Here is a 24,320-nt window from a genome sequence, read left to right as displayed (position 1 = left end):
CATTACTGCCTGTCTGAAGTTTGCTCAAGACCATGTGGATAAGCCTATTGGAAAAATGTTCTATGGACAGATGAATCCAAAATGGAACTTTTTGGTTTAAATGAAAAGCAATACGTCTGGCAAAATATAAACATTGTATTCCAACTAGCTGCCACTCCTGGGCCCTTGAGTAAGGCCCTTAACCTTCAACTGCTCAGCTGTATAAAAGATAATTGTAAGTTGCTCTGGATAAGGGCGTCTGCCAAATGCCATAAATGTAAATGTAATGTAAATGTAAAACTTTCTGCCGGCACTGTATGTCTAAGATGGCATTATTCAATCTTTAATTTGAATGACCATAATTGTGGTGATATTTATTATTTTACAGTGACCCACCTTCAGCAGTGTGCTGCAGGGTGATGAGAAGGCAGTGCATACGCAGGTCGAGCAGCAAATCCTGAATCACCTGCAGCAAATCATTAGGAATTTCTAAAGCTGACAGAGCCTCGTGACTCAGCCTGAGATGAGAAAAAGAGAGAAGGGCTGTTTATATTAACCCCTTCGGTTTTGGATGAGAATATCACTCAGCCCCTCTGTCCACTCACCTGACAGTGTGTATGACCTGTGTGAGCCAGGCTCCAGTGAGGGGGATCTTGGTGTTCCAGCCCCCGTATACACGCAGCTCATTCTCAGAGAGACTACTAGGTAACAGAGCACCACGCACCAGCTGAACCAAACGCCGAGTCACCTCCTCGATCATGCCCTACACACACACACTCAGTAGTTATTAATAAAATTATACACAAATGAGTTACAATGCTGTTGTGAAGGCTAGTTTACACTTTTGTTCAAAAACACATTTCTAAAGTCCTTCTTTATGATCTAGACAATCTCACTGCTTAAGTCCTGGCTCATTGGTGGTAGAACATCTCATTGGTGGCCTCTACATCTACTCTGAATGACTAATCCATTAGTTTAACATTTTCCAGTGGTGAGGTAATATCACGGTTCCTTTATAAGTCAAGTAGCTATTTTTTTATCAATTCTTATTTTTATTTCACCAATCTAGCAGGTTTAAAAAAAAACTTTACGTTGTTTCATTTTCATGTATTCATATGGTAATTCATACTTATCACCAATGGGGATATGTTTTATCCCTGCTTCGTCAGACTGAATTGAATAAATGCATTTCATATGCCTGAAAGTAGACAGCTAGCGGTATTTCAAAACCATCCTTCTGAGTGGAAAGAATCAGTGGGCATGAATATTTTTTTGTCATTCTTTTTCCTGTGAGTAACAGAATTAAAACAAATAATAAAACATGAATAGTTATTTGATTATTGTTTCAAAAGCCATACACGGAAAATTAAAAAAGTCATTTTTCATTTTTACTGTCAGAAATAGCAGATACAAAATTTAAAAGAGAGCTATGTTTCTGTTGCTTCACTGCAAATCAAAAAATGAAATTGTAAACAAACGAAAACAGAAAATGGGTATGTCTTTCTGAAACCTGTGGTTGTCAGTCATAGGGCCAGAAATTGTTAAGTCTGGGTCAGCGAATAGGCCTGTGACTCTTAGCTAGCTTTTAGGGATGGCTTTGTAGCCATGTTTTGAAAAGACTGTACTCCACAAAAATATCAGAGATTATGTCACTGTAACTAAAAAAACATTCATTTTCACTGGCTAAGACATTAAGTTGAAACAGGTACAACAAGCTGTTTCATATTTCACAGCAAAAAATGAACAGAAAACCCCCAAAAAAGAAAGTGAGACAAGTAGGCATAACATTACTTACATGTCATATTTGCCTCCTGGGCCTGTTAATTGTTGAATTGATTGATAACATTAACCTTTTTTGTAGTTTTAGCCTACAGTATGTGAATTGTAGCCGGCACTTGATATGAATAACAGTGTCATACACTATATGACCAAAAGTTTGTGGACACCTGACCATCACACCCAAACTGTTGGAAGCACACCATTGTCTTTGTATGCTGTAGCATTACAATTTCCCTTCACAGGAACTAAGGGGCCCAAACCTGTTCAAGCATCACAAAGCGAGCTCCATGAAGACATAATTTGCCAAGGTTGGAGTAGAAAAACTCGAGTGGCCTGCACAGAGGCCTGACCTCAACCCTACTAAACACAGATTACATGCGAGACTTAGTACTAGAATGAGTGTAGTAATATGTGCTGTTATAAAACACCTTCTGACCAATCAGAATGGATGATTCAAAAGTGCTGTGGTACAAACATATTTACAGTAATAAGTATAAGTAATACACTATGCAGCAAGTAATTCAGCATGTATTCAGTCTATAAGGGTATAACTGTATTTTATCACAAGTACTGTAATTGTCCAGGCACACTGGAGCAGAGTTACTCACTTTAAAGTCATTCTGTCTCTGTCGTGCGTTCTTCTTCAGCTTCTCCACCTGACCCGACTTCTCCCCAGTCTGTCAGAGAGCATGTACGTTGCACAGAGTGTCAGCCTTTTACCTTATCAAATCAGCACTTCCCTTGTACACTCTCATTTGTATGAATACATACCTCGCTAAAAAGGCTGCCGTTAACATAGGAGATCCACAGTTTCCAGAAATTCGGCAGCTGACTGATGACAACGTCTGACAGCTTCTCCACGAACCTCACCTGCTGAGGGCTCTTATAGTGCCAGGCTGAGAGAGAGAATGATCAACATTACCACAAATACAGTTACTAATTACTCACATTGATATATCAGGATAATAGAGTATTACTGAAAGTCAGCAGTGAAGTTCCTTACAGTCATCTCTATTTGTTTGGAGGCTGCTGCCTCTCTTTAGAGAGGCAGTGTGACTGATTCTGCTCAGAGCTGATGAGCGAGGTTCTCCATCCAGCTCCAGCCCTCCACCACCCACTTAGAGACAGGGAGAAATGCAACCGTGAGAAAAAGTGAGACATAATGTGTTTGAGAGGGAAAGAGGGAAAAAAAAAAAGAGAACTGACATTTATTTTCATCACTAGGTGGCACTAAAGGACTTTCAGTTACTGTTCTCTTTTCGCTTGCCACCATGATGAGCACAAAGCTAAAAACAGTGACAATCCAGCTTATACTCACATACATTTACACACAAACACCTTCACATTCATAGCTAAAATCTTTTCTCTTAGCGGTCTTCTGTGATTTTAGAATTCTCTCTCTTGTAGGAGAGTCTTGTCTCTCATAATTTAATCTGCGTCACGCTTATCCTCTCTATAGAAAGCATTCCTACGTTTCAGTTTCTCTTATTTTCTCTCTCTACATTTCTCAGTGTCAGGCTGCTCCCCTCCTTTGCTACTCTGTGGAACTGAAGACTTCCTGTACTCTGGCAGGTCATGACCAGACCACACATACACTGCTCTCTGACTAAACACACAAGGGCACACCACATGGTCCTATGAACACAGTCCACTCAGAGAGATCACAAAAGATAGCAGAGATACCACTATCAAATACATCTGAACACCATAAAATGTGTGTTGGTCTACATCGAGGCCATGCAATGTGAAGATCCAGACCATAACTGGAGCTCTTAAGACAGGGGCAACCTAAGGGCTCCAGTTTAAGGCTACTTAAAGTTGCGATTTGTAATGTTTAAGTGTTTCTAGGCCTGTAGTGCTCAAATAAAATTAAATAGAATTTAAAGAATAACTCATTTTATTCCCATGGTGCCAGTACAATATACAGTCCCCTCTGAATGTTTTGGAACAGCAAGGCCAGTTTATAAATTAAAATTTATATCCTGAATTTATAAATTTACTTCTGTAAAGCTGCTTTGTGACAATGTCCATAGTTAAAAGCGCTATACAAATAAAATTAAATTGAATTTTTTTGTTTCTGCTATACACTTAAGACATTTGGATTTGAGATCAAAATATGAATATGAGACGATAGATCAGAAATTCAGCTTTCATTCCCTGATATTTACATTTAGATGTGTTAAAACATGGCACCTGGTACCCAAGTAAGTGGCAACAACATGGGGGATTATGGGTAATTTTCCAAGTCCAGACAGATTGTCCAGTGGAAACCGCTATAAGATCGAGAACCGCTGCGGCTCTTATTGTTTCACTGATGTAGAACATCAGACTAGTTACCAAGCCTTTTAAACATAATTGATTTTCCCCTCCATATAGTGTGTTTGTTTCCAGACCTCTCTGCTCTTTAATGAAGTCTTCTTTACAGTTCTGCATCAGCTGTAGTATCCACTTGTGTTGGGCCACGATACACTGCCACGCTGGGTCACCGGGAGCATGTAAGTCTGACAGGTACCTGGTAAACCAAACAGATATGAGTAAACATTTATGCTGAGCTATAATAAATAAGAATAAAAACTGTGCAATATCTACCCACCTGATGTAGCGTTTCTGATCATGCAGAGTAGAAGGCATCTCCAGTAATTTATCCAGCAGTAAATTCCTCAGAGCACTGATACGAGTTTCCACCTCCGTATATACTGCACACGCGCACGCGCACGCGCACACACACACGCACACACACACACACTTACATAGTTACACAGTTACGACCATAACATTAATCTATTACTATTAAAAAAAGTGAGGCATGGACATTGCTGAATGTCTTTTTAGAAGATTAAAGTCTCAGGGAACCTAAATCTTTGACTGCTTTCTAATTACATTAATGTTGTCTTGAGATCCTCAGATCTTATAGCACATCTTGACCAATGTTGCTTCAACTCCTCACTTACTCCTCACTTACCCCTCACTTACTCCTCACTTAGGACAGCTGAATATCAAACAAGTGCTACCTTTAGAGTGGACCTACTTGATAGCTTTCAGGTCTCATTACCTTGTCAGACAATATTCAATTTAATAGTTCATTACATTCAATGAATAAAGTAAGGTTGCAGTGGAGAAGAGAGGGTTTTTTAATTCCTAGCCAGTATTTGTTGCAGCACTGAACTCCTCCTGCTAAGTTTTATGTTTAATGTGTTTTATCAGGTTACTTGTTTTGTAGGAAGATCCTGCAGTTCCTCCTTTTGATATTTTCTCAGAGCACAGTTTGCAGTCTGTTTTGCTTTGATCAATAATTGTGAAATATGTCCAGATCGCAGCCATTTCACTGTCACTGGCCATTAGCCTGACAATGTGCACAAGCCTTACTGCACACAGTATCACCTGGTACCGGTATCAAAGTATCTTTTATGAATACAAGTCTGATTACAAGTAAATAAGTATGGTATCGGGCAAATACTTGATACCAGTATCACTAGTGATGCATCCCTAATTACTGTTAAATAATAGACAGCATTATGCATTGCAAGTTATGAACACTTTTTAGGCTCGTATACCTTTTTTAAAGACAGGAACTTCTGTGTTCCCAAACAGGGACTTGGCTTTTTCATAGTCATTAATGACCACGTCATAATCCCCCTAGAAGAGACAGAAACATCAGCAATCTACTACAGTACCAAAATATTGTTTAACTTCAGAACAATGCAAAGCAGTATCAGTAGAAGCTACTGCATATTATATACTAAAACAAAGCATTCCAATCCTGTGGAAACTGTGTATATTTTCAGCTCCACCTTCTGGATGTTGCGCTCAATGTTGAGTGGCAGGTTGAAGAGGAATTTGAAACGCTGCAGTACATTAAGGGCATTGCGTGTAGAGTCGGCTTTATCCTTTCGGCCCAAAACCTCTTGAAACAAAGTGTCGGCAGTATTGCTTGCCCCTGAAACAGGCAGAGAACACATGAAAGAAGGTTATAGATCTCTAGCTCGCACACAGATGAGATCCATTCTGCCTGTCTCCCTCTGCTTGGGTGGCCATGGCCCTGTTGTATGCACTAGGTCAGATTCTTTTAATCAGAACAAGACCTTGAACCACAATAAAAAACATAAATAAATAAATAAAAAAAGAGCAGCTGGCCAAATTATTCACGTTTTCCCCACACTGTGCCCTGCACTGGCTGAGTGAGAGAGAGTCAGGCACTGACTGGAGTTAGGGATGAAAGCTTGTCAGTGTGATTTGTTTAGTTACATGTGCTGCAGGAAACTAGTGTGTTTATTAATCTTTCATCAAATCAGTCAAATTAACATCCAGCAGGGGACAACTAGGGGTCTCTTTCTAACTCTGAGAATGGGTGTGTGTGTCTATGTTTATTTATGTGCACGAGAGCAAGCTTCTTAATGATCTTACTGTTGAGGACACTCTCTAATCGCTGAGTCATGGAGCCCTCCACCTTCTCAGTGCCATCTGATTCCAGCTTCTGATGAATAGCTGTAAAAGAGAGAATGATAGCCATTTAATCTGTGGATTATACAAGCCTGATTTTTGTTACCCCGACACAAACCAAAGCAGACACACACACACGCATCCACGCACGGAAACGCACACACGTACAGACACATACATTATATGGTCAAAAGTATGTGGGCACCTGACCATTACACCCATATGTGGGCCTTCCCCAAACTGTTGCCACAAAGTTGGAAGCAAACAATTGTCTATAATGTCTCTGTATGCTGTAGCTTTAAAATTTCCCTCCACTGGAACTAAGCGGCCCAAACCTGTTCAAGCATCACAATGCCCCTGTGCACAAAGAGAGATCCATAAAGACATGGTTTGCCAAGGCTGGAGTGAAAGAATTTAAGTGGCCTGAACAGAGCCCTGACCTCAACCCCACTGAACAACTTTGGGATGAATTGGAACAACAATGGACTGAGCCCCAGGCCTCCTCACATGACATCAGTGTCTGACCTCACTAATTACTCTTGTGGCTGAATGGACAAATCCCCACAGCCACACTCAAAATCTAGTGGAAAGCCTTCACAGAAGAGCAGAGGTTATAACAACAGCAAAGAGTGGACTAAATCTAAAATGGGATGTTCAATACGCACATATGGGTGTGATGGTCAGGTGTCCACATACTTTTGGCCATACAGTGTACACACACATACACACACAGGAACACACCAACAGACACACACATAGACTGTCTGCCTTGCGCTTCAGGACAGCACACCCACATATGATTTCAATGGAGATCTGACATGCAGTGTGCTCCCACACACATACAATACACAAACCCACACAGACAGACTGATGACGTCAGAGCTAACCTCCAGGCCCCTGAGGTCCTGAATGCTGTGCGGATCATTTCCTGTGTCCTTGCTCTGTGTTTTGACTTGGGCAATGTGGGTTTTGGAAGTTTTCTCTGGGAATCTATGCAGCTTCCTTTAAATGCACTCCCACTTCCTCTCAGGACAGTGTTAATAATCTTAATAAACCTGGTCCAGATACCGTCCTCACCACTACATCAGCCTCACCAATCCTCCTGACCTGCCATGCAGCTAAATGTTGATTTTCCTTTCTTTAACCCCTATGTGACAGTTCTTATGGCCAAATCGCATACAGCATAACATGTCAGTGTGAACTGAAATTGAAACTCCGAAGAAAATTACCCACTTACATATTAATGACAAACTGGGCTTTATGAGCCTGTAAACCTACTATATTTCACCCTTATTAACATGTCAAACACCACAATGCAATTGCATAAAGACAAAAAACCTATAAAAGGCCACATATTGTCTGCATGTATCCCCACTTTTGACAATCTAATCAAATCCTGATTAATCCAGCCATATATTAGTTCCCACCTGAAGATTTTTTTCCACTCAGAAATATTATTTCATAAAAGCAGAATACATTCTAATTGCCATATCATGAGCAAAAGAATCCAGGCAATGCACCCTAATAAGAGTGTGTTGGTCCATGCGTCATTCACTCCACTGAGAAGGTGATCGGCTGCAGCCTCCCATCATTCCAGGACTTGTACGTCTCCAGGACCCGGAGACGTGCAGCTCAGATTGCAGCCGACCCCGCTCACCCCGGGCATGCACTCTTTCAGCCTCTCCCCTCAGGTGACACCCCGCCCCCCCCAACCTACTGACAGTCACTCTCCCCTCTGAAGCTGCAACTTTTCTATCAACCATGTACACTCACTTTTTCTGTATATAACTATTTATATTTTTGATTTAATATATTCTATCTTCTGCTGTTTACATATTTCATATTTATATATAGCATGTTCATCTTGCACCATGGTCCCTGCACTTTAGTTTTGTTTTACCCTTGTATTGTGTTGCATTTTTTGTATTTTTGTATTCTTCACTTCATCTCCCCCTTGACCTTATATCTTTGATTCTGTGTTTGCACCTGACATCAAGACAAATTCCTAGTACTGTAGAGTGTCCTTTACTGTACCTGGCAATAAATTGTTTCTGATTCTGATTCATACCTGCCAGAGCATCCTGGGCTTCAAAGAAAGTGCTAAGTCCTCCTTTCACACAGGCCAGACTTCCCTCATTCTTCTTACTTGCCTGCTTTTTCAGATTTCCCACTGCCTGGCGTAATTGCTCAAAACTAGCACAGAGGGGGAAAAAAAAAAAAAAAGCAATGCATTAGTAAGCAATATGGTTTATAGATGCTTCCTCTGATACTGCTTAGTTCCAGGAACATAAACACATAATTTCTTTCTAAAGTTTTTAATATTTAACATTATATTCAGTTTTCCATTGAACATGTAGAGGACATGTGCTGTTTATAAGGGATTGCTCTGAAAAGCATCTAGATTGATTATCACTTCGATAACTGACTCTGAAGACTTGGTAGAGTAATGCTAAGTATTTAAAGATAGCCAAAACTTGTTCTGAAGACTACTTGTGGCCTTTTTTTTTGTCTATAATGAATAATACACTCACTGAGCACTTTATTATGAACAGTATGCAAATACTGGGTACTTCCATTGCTCTCAAAAAGCCTTGATTCTTCACGGCATGGAGTCCACAAGATGCTGGAAACATTCATTTGAGATTCTGGTCCATGCTGTCATGATTGCATCAAACAATTCCTGCAGATTTTTCAGGTGCACTTTCATGCTGTGAATCACCCGTTCTATCACATCCCAAAGGTGTTCTACTGGATTCAGATCCAGTGACCAAGAAGGCCACTGAAGAACACTGAACACATTGTCATGTTCATGAAACCACTTTGAGATGACTTTTGCTTTGTGACATGGTGCATTATCATGCTGAAAGTAGCCATTAGAAGATGAGTAAATAGAGGCCATGAAGGGATGCACATTGTCAGTAAAAACACTCAAACAGGCTGTGGCATTCAAGCATTGATTGATTGGTATTAACAGGCCCAAAGTGTACCAAGAAAACATTTCCCACACCATTACACCACCTCCACTGCCACTGTTTACACAAGGCAGGCTGGGTCCATGGATTCATGCTGTTGGCACCAACTTCTGACCCTACTATCTGTGTGCCTCAACAGAAATCGAGATTTACCAGATCATCTTCAGCTGGCCAGATTTGGTGAGCCTGTGCCCACTGCAGCCTCAGCTTTCTGTTCTTGGCTGATAGAAGTGGAACCTGACACGGTCTTCTGCTGTTGTAGAAGCTGCTGGCCTGTATCTGCATGATTTTATGTATTATACTGCTGCCACACGAGTGGCTGATTAGATAATTACATGAATGTGTAGGAGTACAGGTGTTCCTAATAAAGTGCTTGGCGAGTGTAAGTAACGTGGTGGTTCCACAATTATCCTCATTAGACAGCAGAAAAGAACACACTGAAGTGTGTAAAATTTTACCCTCAGCAAGAAATCCAGATTCTATAAATATGTAAACTGAAAATGAGAGCCAACCCTGTATGTGCCATTCCTCCCCCTAATAAACAGGTGTAATAAGAAGTAAAAACGGTATAAATGTAATAAAAATAATAAATGTAATATCACATTTGCATACTGAACCTGATAAGATTCTATTTTATAACACAATAACACTTGCCTGTCACATGTTCAATACAAACTCATTTTCCAATCACTCCTCCTGATCCGCCACAGCCACTTTTATAAACACACACATCTAAAAAAGGTTTTCCTTTCTTTGACCCCTGAGTGACAGACAAATGCACAGTTCACAATAATCCCAATTTTCCCTGTTTGCTCCAGTGTGCACAGTTCTGCCCGAGTGGCGTAGCAGGCTGGGAGACTGACAGAGGGATAGTGAGATCAGTGAGTTCAGCTGGCTTCAGCTGGAGTTTTATCATATTTCTACTTTTACTTCATAAACACTTGGATGTGGAGATTTATAATAATGTTTTAGGGGCACATGGTTGTTTGAATAAATTAGATTTGGTTCCTGTTTGGTTGGAATAAAAACCTGCAGCTAAACAGATAAGATTAAAGACCCTATGTTCCCTGTTCCGTTTAGCGTCACGTTCCCTGTTCCATTAGCATCCATAATTGTCAGATAATATGTATACTCATCCTAGACCTGACTAACCTGGTTGTAGAGTGGTTCTCAATGAGGTACCAAGTGGCGGAGAAATTCTCACTCGTGAAATCTCCACTCATCCCTGGAAACAAACTCTCCAAATCTTTCAGAGGAACTTTTCCCCTACAAAAGAAGGTAACACATAACCAAGCTTCAGCAAATAAAATGGAGGGCTGTTATCTGTATTTCTCTGTGTACTTTTGCAAAAGTAAAAGTTAAACTGACAATCTATTCAACTGATTATCTATGTTATTAATATATATTAAATTAGAATATATACACATATACACAGTGCTCTGTAGTGAGATTAATATGCATAGGATAAAGTATTATTTCACTTCCTAGGAGAGGAAATAAGCAACCTGTTGCATCAATCAGGTAGACACACACACGCACACATACACACTGACAGTTTACAAGCCTCCTTCCTTGTAAACAGCATAGGCCATTTGTATAAACAATCAATAGTGCTTATGTATAAAAATGTGCAAACGTGTATGAGAAAGAGCAGGAGCCTCTGTTTCTTTTAAGATGCATGTGTCAGTAGTGGGTGCTAACATTTTTTGCACAGTCTAGGGGCAGGCAATATGGGGGAAAATGATCGATTTTAGGTCATAGATTTTAACTTCAAGTCAGGCACAGTAAGCTGCAGTATTATTGGCACCTTTGGTGAAGATGAGTAAAAAAAAAGGTTATGGAAAATGTCTTTCAGGTTAAATAACTTAACATCAAACTACAAGTATGTTACAAACCTAATAATAAATAATCTATTAACTTATTATCTAACCTAAGAAAAACTTTCTTAAGGCTTAAAAAAACCCTTATCAAGAAATATAGATTAACAAACCCACGTCTCACAATAATTGGCACCCCTGCATTTAGTATGTCGTGCAAACTCTCTTCCCCAATATAACAGCAGTGATCCATAACCTTTTTTTTTTTTTTTTTTTACCCATATTTAATAAGGCCACCAATAATTCTGGAGCTGACTGAACATCTTCTTCTTATTGTGAGTCAGCTGTTAGTCAAGGCAGCCAAAGACACTCAGAAAAAAGTACAAAATGCCCTCTTTCACATACTGGAGCTCACAGATGCCTATGATTGGTTACTGTTGCTCTGATTGACAGGGGGGAGAATAATACCATCCCTCCCACTCATTTATATGTAATTAGATATGTATATTTTTTATACTTGTGTATGTTAACAACAAAAAAGTGTGTGCCTGCTTTGACATACTTATCAGTTTCGATGCCCAGTGGATCGGCCTGCCGCAGAGAGAGGGGGGAAATGCCTTTGTTACGGTTTAGTCGTAGGTCGTAGTAATTCACCTCATCTACCCACACAGCAGACTGCTCTAGAATATCTGTACATATGCACACAAACATACAACCCACACATATGAGTAATTTACAATACAAGAGTTGATAACCCATGGATCAAACTTTTAATATGTGCAAGAATGCATAACATCATTAGGAAAGTGTGTATAAGTGTACTTCTAACCTATCTTATCAGCTTTGAGGACTTTGAAAGAGACTGTGGATGTGCCTAGGCCTCCGCTCCTAGTCGTGACGATGATCTCGCCCTTGTCATCTTTAGCAGGACCAACACGGCACACAATCTTACTGGCAGACATCCATTCAGCCGTCAGCAGACAGTTATGCCCACAGATAGACAGGCCTGATGAGGTGTTACATAGAGACAGAGAAGTACAATTACTCATCATCTACTCTCAGGCTTGACATTTTTTATTACTAATTGTTTTAAATACTCAATCAAGAGATACAATCCATAGTGCCAAACAGAGATTCTGCTGCATACAAGGTTCCAAAAGAAGCAGAAATAACTGTGGCTCACCAATGAGGTCATTAGCTCCAGTGCCCAGGTTTTCTCCACGGATAGTGACTTTAGTCCATGGTGTGCCCTCATTGGGTGAGATGCCAGTAACTAGCGGAGGCTGTCGTGCACGAGACATGGCTCACACACTAGGGAGACAGACTGAGAGAGAGAGAGAGAGAGAGAGAGAGAGGAAAACAAAAAATAAGAAAGTTATTTGTTGCTCAGTATTTTAACTGCATATCATACATACAGTGAATCCGAGGTAGGGTATATAACACTATGATTCATTTACACGTATCCATTTCACAGCCCTTTACATCTTTATATTATGTTGTCCTGATACTGTACACTTTAATGGAAATAAAACAATAAAACCTAAAACAAGTTCATTTAAAGGCATAAGAGATGAGCAAGGTTTTCAGTTTGAAAAAGGCACACACACTACAAAGCCCTCTTATGCACACATAGAGTAAGGCAGAAAAATATCACTGCAGACAAGAACAAATAAATCAATCCATCCGGTCCTTGATGAAATGGAAACTGAGAGAGTGTGTGTAGCGAGTGCAGTGTTGTATCAATTTCACAGTTAGTCATATGCCATGACCGGACAGTTACCTTTCAGTTGACTCTTTCAAAAATTTGTTAATTTTCAAATTATAATTAGCTATATAACAGGGACAAATGTTGACATTATGTACTTTATATAGGTCTGAACACTACAATGTTTCCTGAACTGAAATACATCTCAGCCAAAAGTAAAGTTATGCCATGTTAAATACTGGTTACCCCCAAAATTGAAGAGAGACAAAACCACATTTAAATTCCATTCCAATTACACTGAAAGACACCATCACATTTAGACCCTAATCTACTTATGGAAATACACCATCACTGCCAAATTTTAAAGAATTATAGAGTTACCACTTTGATCATCAGCATCATCCACTTCAGTCTCTGTCTCATCACCTAAAATAAATGTCACTCCCGGCATTTAACCAGCAGAAGCCATGTCATTCCTTTCCTCAACTAATCTCTGGTCACGCTAACATCGGTGGGGAAAAATCAGTGATTCAGTCAGTCAGTCAGTTCTGTTCTGCCTTTAAAACTTTAAATATCACTTTAAAACTTTGTCCACTGTCGTCTGTGTAAGCACTCTTCTCTGTCATTGTTTTGATGGTCTTTTGGTCTGTTTACATCCTTCTAACATGTAGTAACTCACATACCCAGCATGCACTGTAAATTCTGTCACACATTTACATATCTGTGCAGGATGGGTGGCCTTCAAATTACAATGTACTGCAAATTCTACATGATGTGTAAACAGATATTGCAAAAGTTCTGTGTAACTCCATCGTGCATTGCAGCATGCACTTATCCTGAAACCTCACTTCCTTTTGAAATTGGGCCTTATAAAGGGAGGTATGTCATGATTTCTTCAGTTAATCTGTGGGTTAAAATGTATTCACCTATTAACCAACAACTTAATTACATTCCAGGCTTGTTCAGTCGCAGGAGAAAACAGGAAAGTGAGGCCTGATCCCTGGGGACCTCAGACTTGTGCTCATTTGGCATTTTCCTTCCTCTAACTCAGCTGACCTGGCTGATGAAGGTTTAGTAAATCAGTCGAGAAGTCGACTCAGATGTGTTGGATTACAAAAAACATAAAGTATGGGGTCACTAGGAGCTGTGCTGGGGACCAGCGGCATACAGTGTTACCTCTGTCAGATGGCTCTTGATGAGACAGAGAGGCAATTCACAGAGCACTAATAACACTTCACTCTGAGTAATAACATTTCTATGAGGCTGAAATAATATATTCCTACTCGTTCTGAATAACTGGCTAATGATAGTTTGTTTTTTGTTTTATTTAACAGACACAGGTGTTTTAACTGCGTTGGCCCACAGGCAGACCTGTATTTAAATACACAATCATGGCAGTGGAGGCTCAGTGGTTAAAATTTTGTGCTGACGACTGGAAGGTTGTGAGTTCAAATCCCAGGACTGACCCAGAGCCCCTGCTCGGCTCCTGAGTAAGTCTCTCAACCCTCAAATGCTCAGCTAGAATAAGTAAAACTAGAACTCCAGAAGACCTATAAATACAGCAAGATCCTTTACATCAGGGATTCTCAAACTTTTCACAGCTAGGGACCCCTTTATCTTTAAAAACAAATTCTTTTATTTCAGGAACATAATCCAAGCATTCACAAATATTAAGCACATTATTATTTAATGAACAGTAATATTTTGCCTATTTACTGGCAAATTTAAAGTACAAATTCTAGCTTGCTGTTAAAAATCCCTGTAGTCTCTTATTATGTTTTGCAACCAGGAGGCACAGCAGACATCAGAGTGACATGTATCACTCAGGGGTCTAGTGAGCTGTCTGAACTTATGAGGTTTTCTAGCTCTATTGCGCATTTATGGTCATATTTTTAATATATCTTCTGACAAGTCATCAAGTCACCAACCTGCTTTCAGTTCACAGCTAAGTCAATCCCAAAAAGAGTCTATTCACTGATTTCAGGCATTGAACCCTACAAGTCAACCCCAAAGCTTTGGAGTCAATTCCACACAATGAAAATGAATCATCTTGCACACAAACACACACACACAGCACGGATCAGAGTGTTTCAGTTAGTGAGACAGCCAGTGGATATTTATTTTGAATTTGATGAAATTGAACAAATCAGGGCTTGAAATGCAGGTAAGACATATATTTGCAAACAGGTATGCAGAACCAGTAAAAATGTAAAGAACACCATCACACTGCGAACTTTTGGGTGTCTCATTTGGTTGACAAACACTTGATAATATTCTCAAGCTGTAACAGATTATCTGATAAATGTCAGTAAAGTTATATTGCAGTTAGTGACCTGTTATTTAACTGGTTACCAAAATAATCATTAGTTGCATCTCAGATCTTGAGTTCAAACATTCATGGACAATAAACAGTTTAATTTCAACATGTTTTCCCCCAAACCTTTTCAAGTTGTGCATTTTTCTTTTTCCAAACTTGCTCTTTCAAAGTTTCACAATTATATTAGCATTTTGTGATGCCTGTCCTGGAGCAAACAACAGCACTCTCTTGCTGTAATGTCTAAAAACACTGGGGATGCCGATGGATCTTGGTCCCCTCTTACATTAACATTTTGAGCTACTTTATCCAGAGACTGACATGGTTCAACACATTTCTGTGTTGAGTTAGGAGTATGTTTGAACTATTGTGTCATCTATGTCTTCTATTTGAACTCCATATCTGTGGCCGACTTTATACATCCTGAGCAGAGGCACCCAGGCAGTAAGTGAGTAAGTGAGGAATAACAGCAGGGAAGTGTGATGCAGCCCAAAGTGGAGTTACTGTTACCAGCTTGGAGTTGATTATTTTCTCATATCATCATGTCACAAAGTGTTTTATTCCTCTTATACCACAGCAATTTGCGAATGATTAAATTTTTATTTATATTTTATTTACATTTAATGTTGTAGAACATCCATAAAACAAGTTATCACTAACATTACAGCAGCTATAAACAGTCATTCCATCACTTTCTCTTTACGTTAATAAGACAAAAAATTCCAACATTCTGTCTTGAAGACTATCACTGACACTGGAGACTCCTTCCATAAATATTATATAAACGTCTCCTTACAGAAAGCATCACCAACACAATTTCAATCATTTTATTATTGATCTTTAGTATAGAAATCATAACATGTTTAGGGCACACTAAGGGCACTACTGTTGGAGCTGCTACTGTAGAACATTAATCAACACCTTCTGATCAAACAGATTTGTGAATTCAGTAGTTCTGAGGTATAAAGTAAAAGAAACAAACAAAAACACTGGAGCACTGTCCTGTCTGGATTTCATTCTTATGCCATTATTATTTTTTTTTTTTTTACATGTTTATTGATAGTAAAGCTGGACTGACATGGACCGATATTCTTTTCCTAAACCTGATTTCTAGGCTAAATCCTAAACACTTTATTTAACCATGGAAATCACTACGTGTATAATAAACGCCATTGTTTTATACCCTACGTAGTGCGATTGTACAGGAAGGGAATAATGGGCCATTTGAGATTCAACCCCAGCAACGACTCGGTTATATTGGGTGTCTGTCAGTCTGGAAATGTCTTCAGTGTTGGAAGATTGAGACTCATGTTCATATAGAGTAATATTTCAGAAAAGTGAACTTGTTGTTGTTGATGTTATACAGTGTGTGCGGCTGATAACAATGTTACACAGGCTCGGTTGTTGTCGCCCAAAATTCCGCTAGCAAGCTAAAAACACTTAGCCAACAAGCTAGCATTTTAAGCTAGCAGAGAGGAGATGCTTCTCAGGGCCACGTCGAGAAAAACAGGTCGCTTATATCTCTCTAGCACTCTCACTACAGTGTCCAGGACATTTTATGAAACAGTACAGTATTACTCACGGAATTCTCGACAGCTCAGCTGGAAGCAGGTCCCTGGTTGTTTTCGCAGCACTAACAGCACTTCCGGGTCACGCGGTTTCTCGCTCCTCCCCAAACAGCCTGCATGACTGGGATTCAGCCTCTCTGAACCATGAAACCATCTCCTTTTCCCTGGAAATCCTACACCTTTCACCTCATTTACATAAAATGTTGATTGATTTTTAAACACCAGTAACTTATATATATATATATATATATATATATATATATATATATATATATACATATATATATATATATATATATATATATAGGGAGAGAGAGAGAGAGAGAAGAAGAATATTGGCAAAAAATTTTATTTATTAAACACACCGCATGTGTGATAATGTGATAATTAAAATACAGTACTGTGCAAAAGTCTTAGGCACATGCCTAATGCTATATGCTGTATGCCACATGCTCTAATGCTGTAGAGCAAAAATGCCTTCAAAAATAATGAAATTAAATGTTTCTACATTTAAAAAAAATACTATAAAGAGCAGTAAACTGTAATAAATGAAACAAAGTCAATATTTGGTGTGATGTTCCTTCACTTTAAAAAAAAATAGTAGTCTCAGGTAGAATTTGTGCAGTTTTATAAGGAAATGAGCTGTAAGTTTTACTGAGCGTCTTGCAGAACCAGCTACAGTTCTTCTGGAGACTTTGACTGTCACACTTGCTTGTTATTTTTGCAGCAAAACCCAGCAGCCTTCATTACGTTTTTTTTTTTTGTTTGTTTGTTTGTCTGAAAAGTGGTCTCTTATGTAATATGCTGCTATCTTTACTGACATACAAACATTTTTCTGGGACATTTAATTTTGCGCTGGAAAACTAATGTTTGGAAATCTAAAATGTTTTTGTCAATAATGTAGAAGTCATAAAATAAAAATCTATAACATAGTTTGTACTAAAAAACATAGGGTGTCTAAGACTTTTGCACAGTACTGTATACAAAAGTCATATTCTAATTCTTTTGTCATCTTTCAAGCTCCATGATGAGTCTGGATCCCCAGCCCTGGCTTTTGTAACTATTAATATATTAACATACACTATGTACATAGATATGCAGATAGAGAGATAGATAGACACACTGACAGATGGATAGATGTCTTTATTAATCCCAGATGGGCATTCACAGTGTGTGTCTTGTCCTCTTCATTCTGTCCGCCGTCCTGTTATATGTGCATCTGTATATTTAAAACTGAAGTGTATTTAAAACTGAAAGAGTATTTTTAAAATTATTAGTAAATCTGAAACCTATCACTATGCCCCCCAAAATGCTACACTGAAAGTAAAACTCAGAGGTTCATAGCAAACTGCAGCACTGTCAGCATAGTGTGTGAATTCTGGCATTGACAGTTCTTCAGCCTCAGGTACTTCACTCGAGTTCATAACTGAGCTCAGCTAGAGTGTTTTTTAAATCCCATTTATGCAGTTATTATCGGTATATCTGCATGATTGCGAGTGTGATATTGCTTTCATACAACACTTCTATAAACAAGAAATCAAGATTGAGTAAGTGACATTTCTGACACAATGTTTTGTTTATTTTCGCTCCACTAGCGGAAATAGATCCCGAAGAAGCTACACCCTGTCGGCTAGCTGGCTAGCTAGCTCACACTGTGTTTCTGATGAAATTAGCGTCCATTCTTCCTTTTCATTTTCATCTGACCAGCTTTCATATTTTAAGTCAAAAGTTATATTCATGAAAAATGTATCATTTGCCATGTCCATGGATGATGTTGTTAACACTACTGTAGTAACCATTTTGAACTAGGAAGTGGAAATTTATGTGGCGATCACAGACAAACAGAGTGTTAAAACAGTGAAAAGTCCCAGTGTGATTATAGTAAATATAAGCACTCTTGGAATGCCACTCGTCCAACTTTTGTATAATGCAATTTATAGTGCTTTTAACAATGGACTTTGTCACAAGCAGGATACAGATTTAGATTTAGCCCTAATGAGAAAACCAGAGGCGACACTGGCAAGGAAAAACTCCCTGAGACGACATGAGGAAGAAACCTTGAGAATAACCAGTTTTGTGTGTGTATGTGTGTGTGTTTGTCTCAGGATGACTTACTTGAGAACTAGCCTACCACTTAATTAAATCATATATGTACAGTATGTATGCCAACAGGCACACATGCAGTTCATACAACTTAAGTGAAAAAGTAAATGCTTGCAAACAACACATCAGTGTAGTGCAGTTTGCTAATCTTAACTGTCAATACTTCAGTAAGGCAACATATATTAGACATTTTAGATGTGTTTTGTTTGTGTTGTTGACCTAATACTTATCCACTGGGGGATCTGTTGGCAGGGGCTGGGGGATGAGCTGACAAAATGCAGGAAAATATGGATGGTTCTTTTCTCAGAAAATGAAATGAAAATGAAAGGGATGTGCAGTTTTATTAAATAGCTAGGTCTGAATAATCAGCAGATTATAACATGACTTTCATTGGCTATATTTTTGTCCTTTTTTGAATAATACGTTGCTTGACATGGCAGTTCAAAAAGCAAAAAAAGTCTCTGCACTGTACACATTTACTAATCCAGATTTTATTAATAAGCAAATTACACCCCCAACCCTAAACATCCCCAGCTTCTCCCCCTGGTGTTGCACAGCTTATACTTGCATATTGGAATACAATAGTTTGTATTTTTGTGATGTGATAACACAAGCCTATCACATGCTCAGTCAATATTCATCTTAAAAGAATAAACCAACCATTGCAGTGACAGTTTTTGCACTTTCCAGTCTGCCCACTCAAATAAATTTTAATGAACACATTTTATACAGTTTGGTTGCTTTAAAAAGATTATTTCAATCAGACACAATTCATATGCGACTCACCCAAGACTTCAATGCACTGCTCAGAGCAGACCACCCACCCAGCATGTGCTGTTATCTGTGCAAGGCGAGGAAACTCTCCCTTTGATGAGGACTCATGGGAAGTAAATTTTTCCAATTATGCTGGTCTAATCAGAAGAATCAAAAACAATTTGGCCTTTGTGGTTTGAGCACATTGTGTTGTGTGTGGCGCAGTGAAGATCGTGATAGTGATGTCTCCTGAGAATTATATCCATCTCACAATTTCCTGTACTTTTCACGGAAGAATAGCGTAATTACTGCGGTCCCTCCACGTTAACACCCCATACATATTATATCACCAAGTGGGTGGTTTAGTGAAAGGCTCTTGGCTCCAGTTCTGGGGATTCCTGTACACTTTTAAGTTTTCTTAACTTTATCACACCTGATCCACTTCATGAAAGCGTTAACAATTAGTTGTGTAAGGACCCAGTTGTTGAGCAGTGGCAAGGGTTAAAATGTAATTTAGGGGTTGGGGAAGTTCTGCTTCTTTCACAGGTGCCAATAATCTGTTTCTGTCTTATGATCTTAAGTTAATTCACTACAACTGGGTGTCTGGACCTTGAGTTCAGTGTATTCCTTGTTTGCTGGTTTTGGCATGAAAATAGCAACAACATATCTTCTGATTCTTTTCTGACAGTGATACATGATAGAGTAATGATTTTTAATTAGCTAAATTAATATATCTTGCTTTACTGATCATACAGTAAAAACTGCCTTGACTGAAGGAACATATTTCCAAAATTCAACCTTTTGATAATGTTCCTGACAGCGACAGTTTAAAACTTGAAATGAAATCTAGATACACACCATTAGGGGTTTTTGAACTGACTGGTAAAAAGGTCAGAATGTAGGTTTGGGTTTTTAGGGTGTCATTGAGCTATAGCAAGTCATATTTCCAGACTGTTAAATAACAACAGAATAAGTATAACTGAAATTTAAGAAAAAAAAAAAAGAAAGAAAGAAAAACATCTACTTCAAAGTTACACTGAGTCTAAGTGTATAAAAATACTTTGACCAATAGGGGGAACTGAAGAAACATAGAATATCACTTTTTGTTTTTGGGGTGTGGGGGTTGTTTTTTGGTGTGTGTGGGTGGGGGCATGGGGGGTGTGTGGGTGTGGGTGTGTGAGAGAGAGATTCAGGTCAATCTTAAGAAGCTCTGATTTACTTACAGACACTATAAGAGGCAAACAAAGATGTGGCAGGATAGTAAAATCCATTAAAATCCAAAATTGATTGGTGCAATTGCACTTTGCGTCCATGTTAAACTCTGTTAAAAATAAACATTACAATTTAGCCTGAAATAAGGTGTGCTAACAAGATATCTGTCCATTCTCTATATTCCATACATTAGTCATTTGTTGTTAATGTAAAGGGTAGCAGGACTAGTTTACTGCATTGGACATTCACAGTAAATGACACAGTGAGATTGCATCTCCACCCACACTATGTAAATCACTCGGAAATTTTCCTAATATAAACCTGATATATCAACAACCCACTCAACTCCCTGTCTCTCACATTACTTCTCTATCTGTCAGTCATAATTTGGATTGCAGGGTCTGTGACCAGTGACAACATTCGGCCTTTGAGAAGTAATAACTTAAGATTTCAGCTCTACTGACTGAAAGGATGTGTGTTCAAATCCCAGAATTGATAGAGAGCCACTTTTGGGTGCTTGATCCAGAATGATCTGAATGCTCACATTCTCCGTTCCCAGCCTATATTGTATTCTAGCTCATGTTGAATAAAATCATAAATGAAAGATTAAATGTAGAAGACTAGGGCTATAGAGCCACCTAATTTCAGCAGCTAGTAATAAAGTAGTCATACGAGAGGTGGAGAAAATTAATGTATGGTACGGTATGTAAGGTATGGTACATAAAGATTCTAGAGGAACAGCCAGTTAAGTTTATTTATTTATTTATTTATTTATTTATTTATTTATTTATTTATAATTTAATTTAATTTAATTTAATTTAATTTAATTTAATTTAATTTAATTTAATTTAATTTAATTTAATTTAATTTAATTTAATCTTTTAACTATGTATTTATTTGAATTATTTGAAAGGCGAGGTATATATTTTTTGTGCCCGAAAGCTGTTCATTTTACAAAACATTATTAATATGCATGAATATTGTATTATGTCAGTACAGTACTCTTTGTTGTCTCATAAATGTGTTTACAGGGAAAAAAAATAATTAAAAATGCAATAAAGTTCTCAAGTACAAAAATGTATGCATTAGAATTTATAGTGCAAATAAATCTCTTTTTAGCATATATTAAAATGCCTTTTTTATTTTATTTTTTTAATTTTTTTTGCATGTATGTTGGTCATTATCCTAAATCAGTGCAAACTTGGATATAATTTCTGAAATTCTGAAACTTCTGTATTTTGAGCGACTAAACTTATAATGCATTCCCTGCAACAAAATACAGTTTCTATAAGCTGAGAGTCATTTTTAAATATATAAAAAGAACTTCTAATGTGTTAATCAAGCAAATTTTCAATGTCCCTGAGGATGTTCATTCAACTCTAAAAGAAATAAAAGTAAGAGAATCTATGTATAACACAAATATTCAATAATTATTTTTAAATAATTTTTTTTAATTATAAGACATTGCATTCACTGCAAACTCTGTTACATTAATTAAAAAACTGCTCTTTAAATTAACGCATTCTTTCATTAGAATAGAGAGAGCAAATAAGTGTTTATTTTGTCTTTTATCTTTTCATCTTTTATTGTGTATAACCAAGTCAAGTCGAGTCAAGTCAAGTCTAGTCAAGTCAAGAGGCTTTTATTGTCATTTCAACTATATATAGCTGACGCAGTACACAGTGAAATGAGACAACGTTTCTCCAGAACCTAGGTGCTACATAAAAACAACATCGTCACCTCGCACAACATAGAGATACAAACACAGAGCTGAGGACTAGACTAAGTTGTCCTAGCCACATAAAGTGCATCGTGTGCAGCCTAGTGCAAACAGTGCAAAACAAAACAGTGCAGAACAGACAACACGAGACAGTGCAGGACAAGTACTGTACAGGACAAGTACACAAACACAAAATAGCAGCAACCTGTAACCTACTGTATATATATCTATATACAGTGCAATGTGCAAATTTACAAGTAATTAAAGTGGCAGTGCCAGTGATGTGCAAAAAGAACCGAGCAGAGCAGCAGTAACAGTGGTGGAATGTACAATGTAAACAAACCACTGGTAGTGATCATACATCATCATCTGTTTTACTTACCTTTTGTAAGATACAGAAGAATCTTGCACTTTCATTTGAAATATGCACATAAAAGTTCAGGCAAAAAAAAAAAAAAAAGTGCGAGAGTCATCAAAGGATCTGTGGCAGATTCTCCAAGATGCTCAGTAAAACTGACCCACTAATTTCCTTATAAAACTGCACAATCCTGAGACTACTACATTTTTTTAAACACGCAAATACTGGTCACACCAAATACTGACTTTGTTTAGTTTATTATTGTTCGCTGTTCTTTATAGTATTTTTATGTAGAAACATTTAATTTAATTACTTTTGTAGGCATCTTTTCAGGGAGAAACATGAATACACACCCCCACCCACATACATATATGAATGACAATGAAATGACAATTGACCTCGGAAATACCTGATAAAGCAATAGTACTGAAAAAGTAAAAGTACATTTCAAGTTTAACAATATATTTGTAATTGATATTTGATATTTGCAGTTGTATCCACATTAATCTAACCATGTTATGGAGACATACAGTAAGTAACAGAAACCTTAAAAAAAACACAAATATGCTGAAATTAATAGATTGTATTGTTAAAGGAATGGGAGAACAAAGCCATAACATACTCAGCATAATTTTCATAACTTTACTTGTCGACTAATTTTAATTAATCATTTAGTAATATGTATCACATAATTTGCATGTATACAGATTGGATTCAGTATTAAGTAATTGTGCGAATGATAGTAACGGGGTTGACAAATGTTTAATATAAGCCATATGGTGTAGGTGCCTGAAATAGTCCAAAAAAAAAGCTCCAAAAGAAGCCAGTGTGGAATAATGACTCATGTCCAGATCAAGTCTGTCCATGGAGAGGGAGTTGACTAGTTAATCTGTTTCAGGCCTGACAGTATGTTAAGTTCTACTCTCAAATATATGAAACACTGAAACACACACAGACACATGTTCACACACAGGATGGAAATGACGTCGCTCTTTACAGTCTTTGAAATATCAAAGAGACGTGGGGTGCCGAGCTTGGGAACTCATAACAACACATGGAAAGACTAATGACTCATTGTTCCCCAGCATTTCTGTGTTTGTGTGTGACCTGGGGGATAGTACTGATAGGAACACTATTAAGAACAGTGGGAGGATGCAAATAGTCTTTGCTCAACTATAGAACTCACTGGAGAGATAATGGACACCATAAAAACATGAATCCACAGCAGTGCTCACAGTACCAACTCCAAAAGCATTATATATATATATATATATATATATATATATATATATATATATATATATCTCAAAGAATTTGTGGAAAATTATTTCGTTACAGTGTCTTAAATGCTCCTTCATTTGAAATAGCATATGAGGGGATCTTCTATTCTGAACAAGGTCACTGTGTATAGAAATATGGCAAAATGAAATCAGTGATTGCTATCAAAAAGGAACATTTTCTTACCTTCCCTGCCAGCCAAATAACCACATTACAACAAGAAATACCAAACAGAGCATGTGTGTATATCAGGAACTCTGTGTCCATGGTGTAGGCGTTTAGTGGGATGAGAACAGAGGGAGTTTAGGTAAATTGGGAATCA

At 37.9% G+C, this 24,320-nt stretch overlaps 1 protein-coding gene across 1 annotated transcript in view; it reads right to left on the bottom strand.

Moving 5' to 3' along the window:
- The window catches only part of exoc2 (exocyst complex component 2), a 29,941-nt gene extending 13,215 nt beyond the window's left edge, over positions 1-16,726 (bottom strand). The window contains exons 1-16 of the mRNA XM_026944512.3: positions 16,589-16,726; positions 12,171-12,311; positions 11,817-11,993; positions 11,550-11,676; positions 10,323-10,436; positions 8,267-8,391; positions 6,163-6,243; positions 5,550-5,695; positions 5,313-5,394; positions 4,352-4,454; positions 4,152-4,270; positions 2,762-2,875; positions 2,530-2,654; positions 2,367-2,435; positions 585-742; positions 376-497 (exon numbers count right to left, since the gene is read on the bottom strand). Of these exons, the coding sequence (XP_026800313.1) occupies positions 376-497; positions 585-742; positions 2,367-2,435; positions 2,530-2,654; positions 2,762-2,875; positions 4,152-4,270; positions 4,352-4,454; positions 5,313-5,394; positions 5,550-5,695; positions 6,163-6,243; positions 8,267-8,391; positions 10,323-10,436; positions 11,550-11,676; positions 11,817-11,993; positions 12,171-12,288 (1,780 nt within the window). The 5' untranslated portion in view covers positions 12,289-12,311; positions 16,589-16,726. The remainder of the gene's footprint in view (positions 1-375; positions 498-584; positions 743-2,366; positions 2,436-2,529; positions 2,655-2,761; positions 2,876-4,151; positions 4,271-4,351; positions 4,455-5,312; positions 5,395-5,549; positions 5,696-6,162; positions 6,244-8,266; positions 8,392-10,322; positions 10,437-11,549; positions 11,677-11,816; positions 11,994-12,170; positions 12,312-16,588) is intronic.
- Positions 16,727-24,320: the final 7,594 nt, after the last annotated feature.

This window comes from Pangasianodon hypophthalmus, chromosome 19 (genome assembly GCF_027358585.1).
Source record: "Pangasianodon hypophthalmus isolate fPanHyp1 chromosome 19, fPanHyp1.pri, whole genome shotgun sequence".
NCBI classification, from domain to species: Eukaryota; Metazoa; Chordata; class Actinopteri; order Siluriformes; family Pangasiidae; genus Pangasianodon; species Pangasianodon hypophthalmus.
This window is presented reverse-complemented; position numbering and strand designations above follow the sequence as displayed.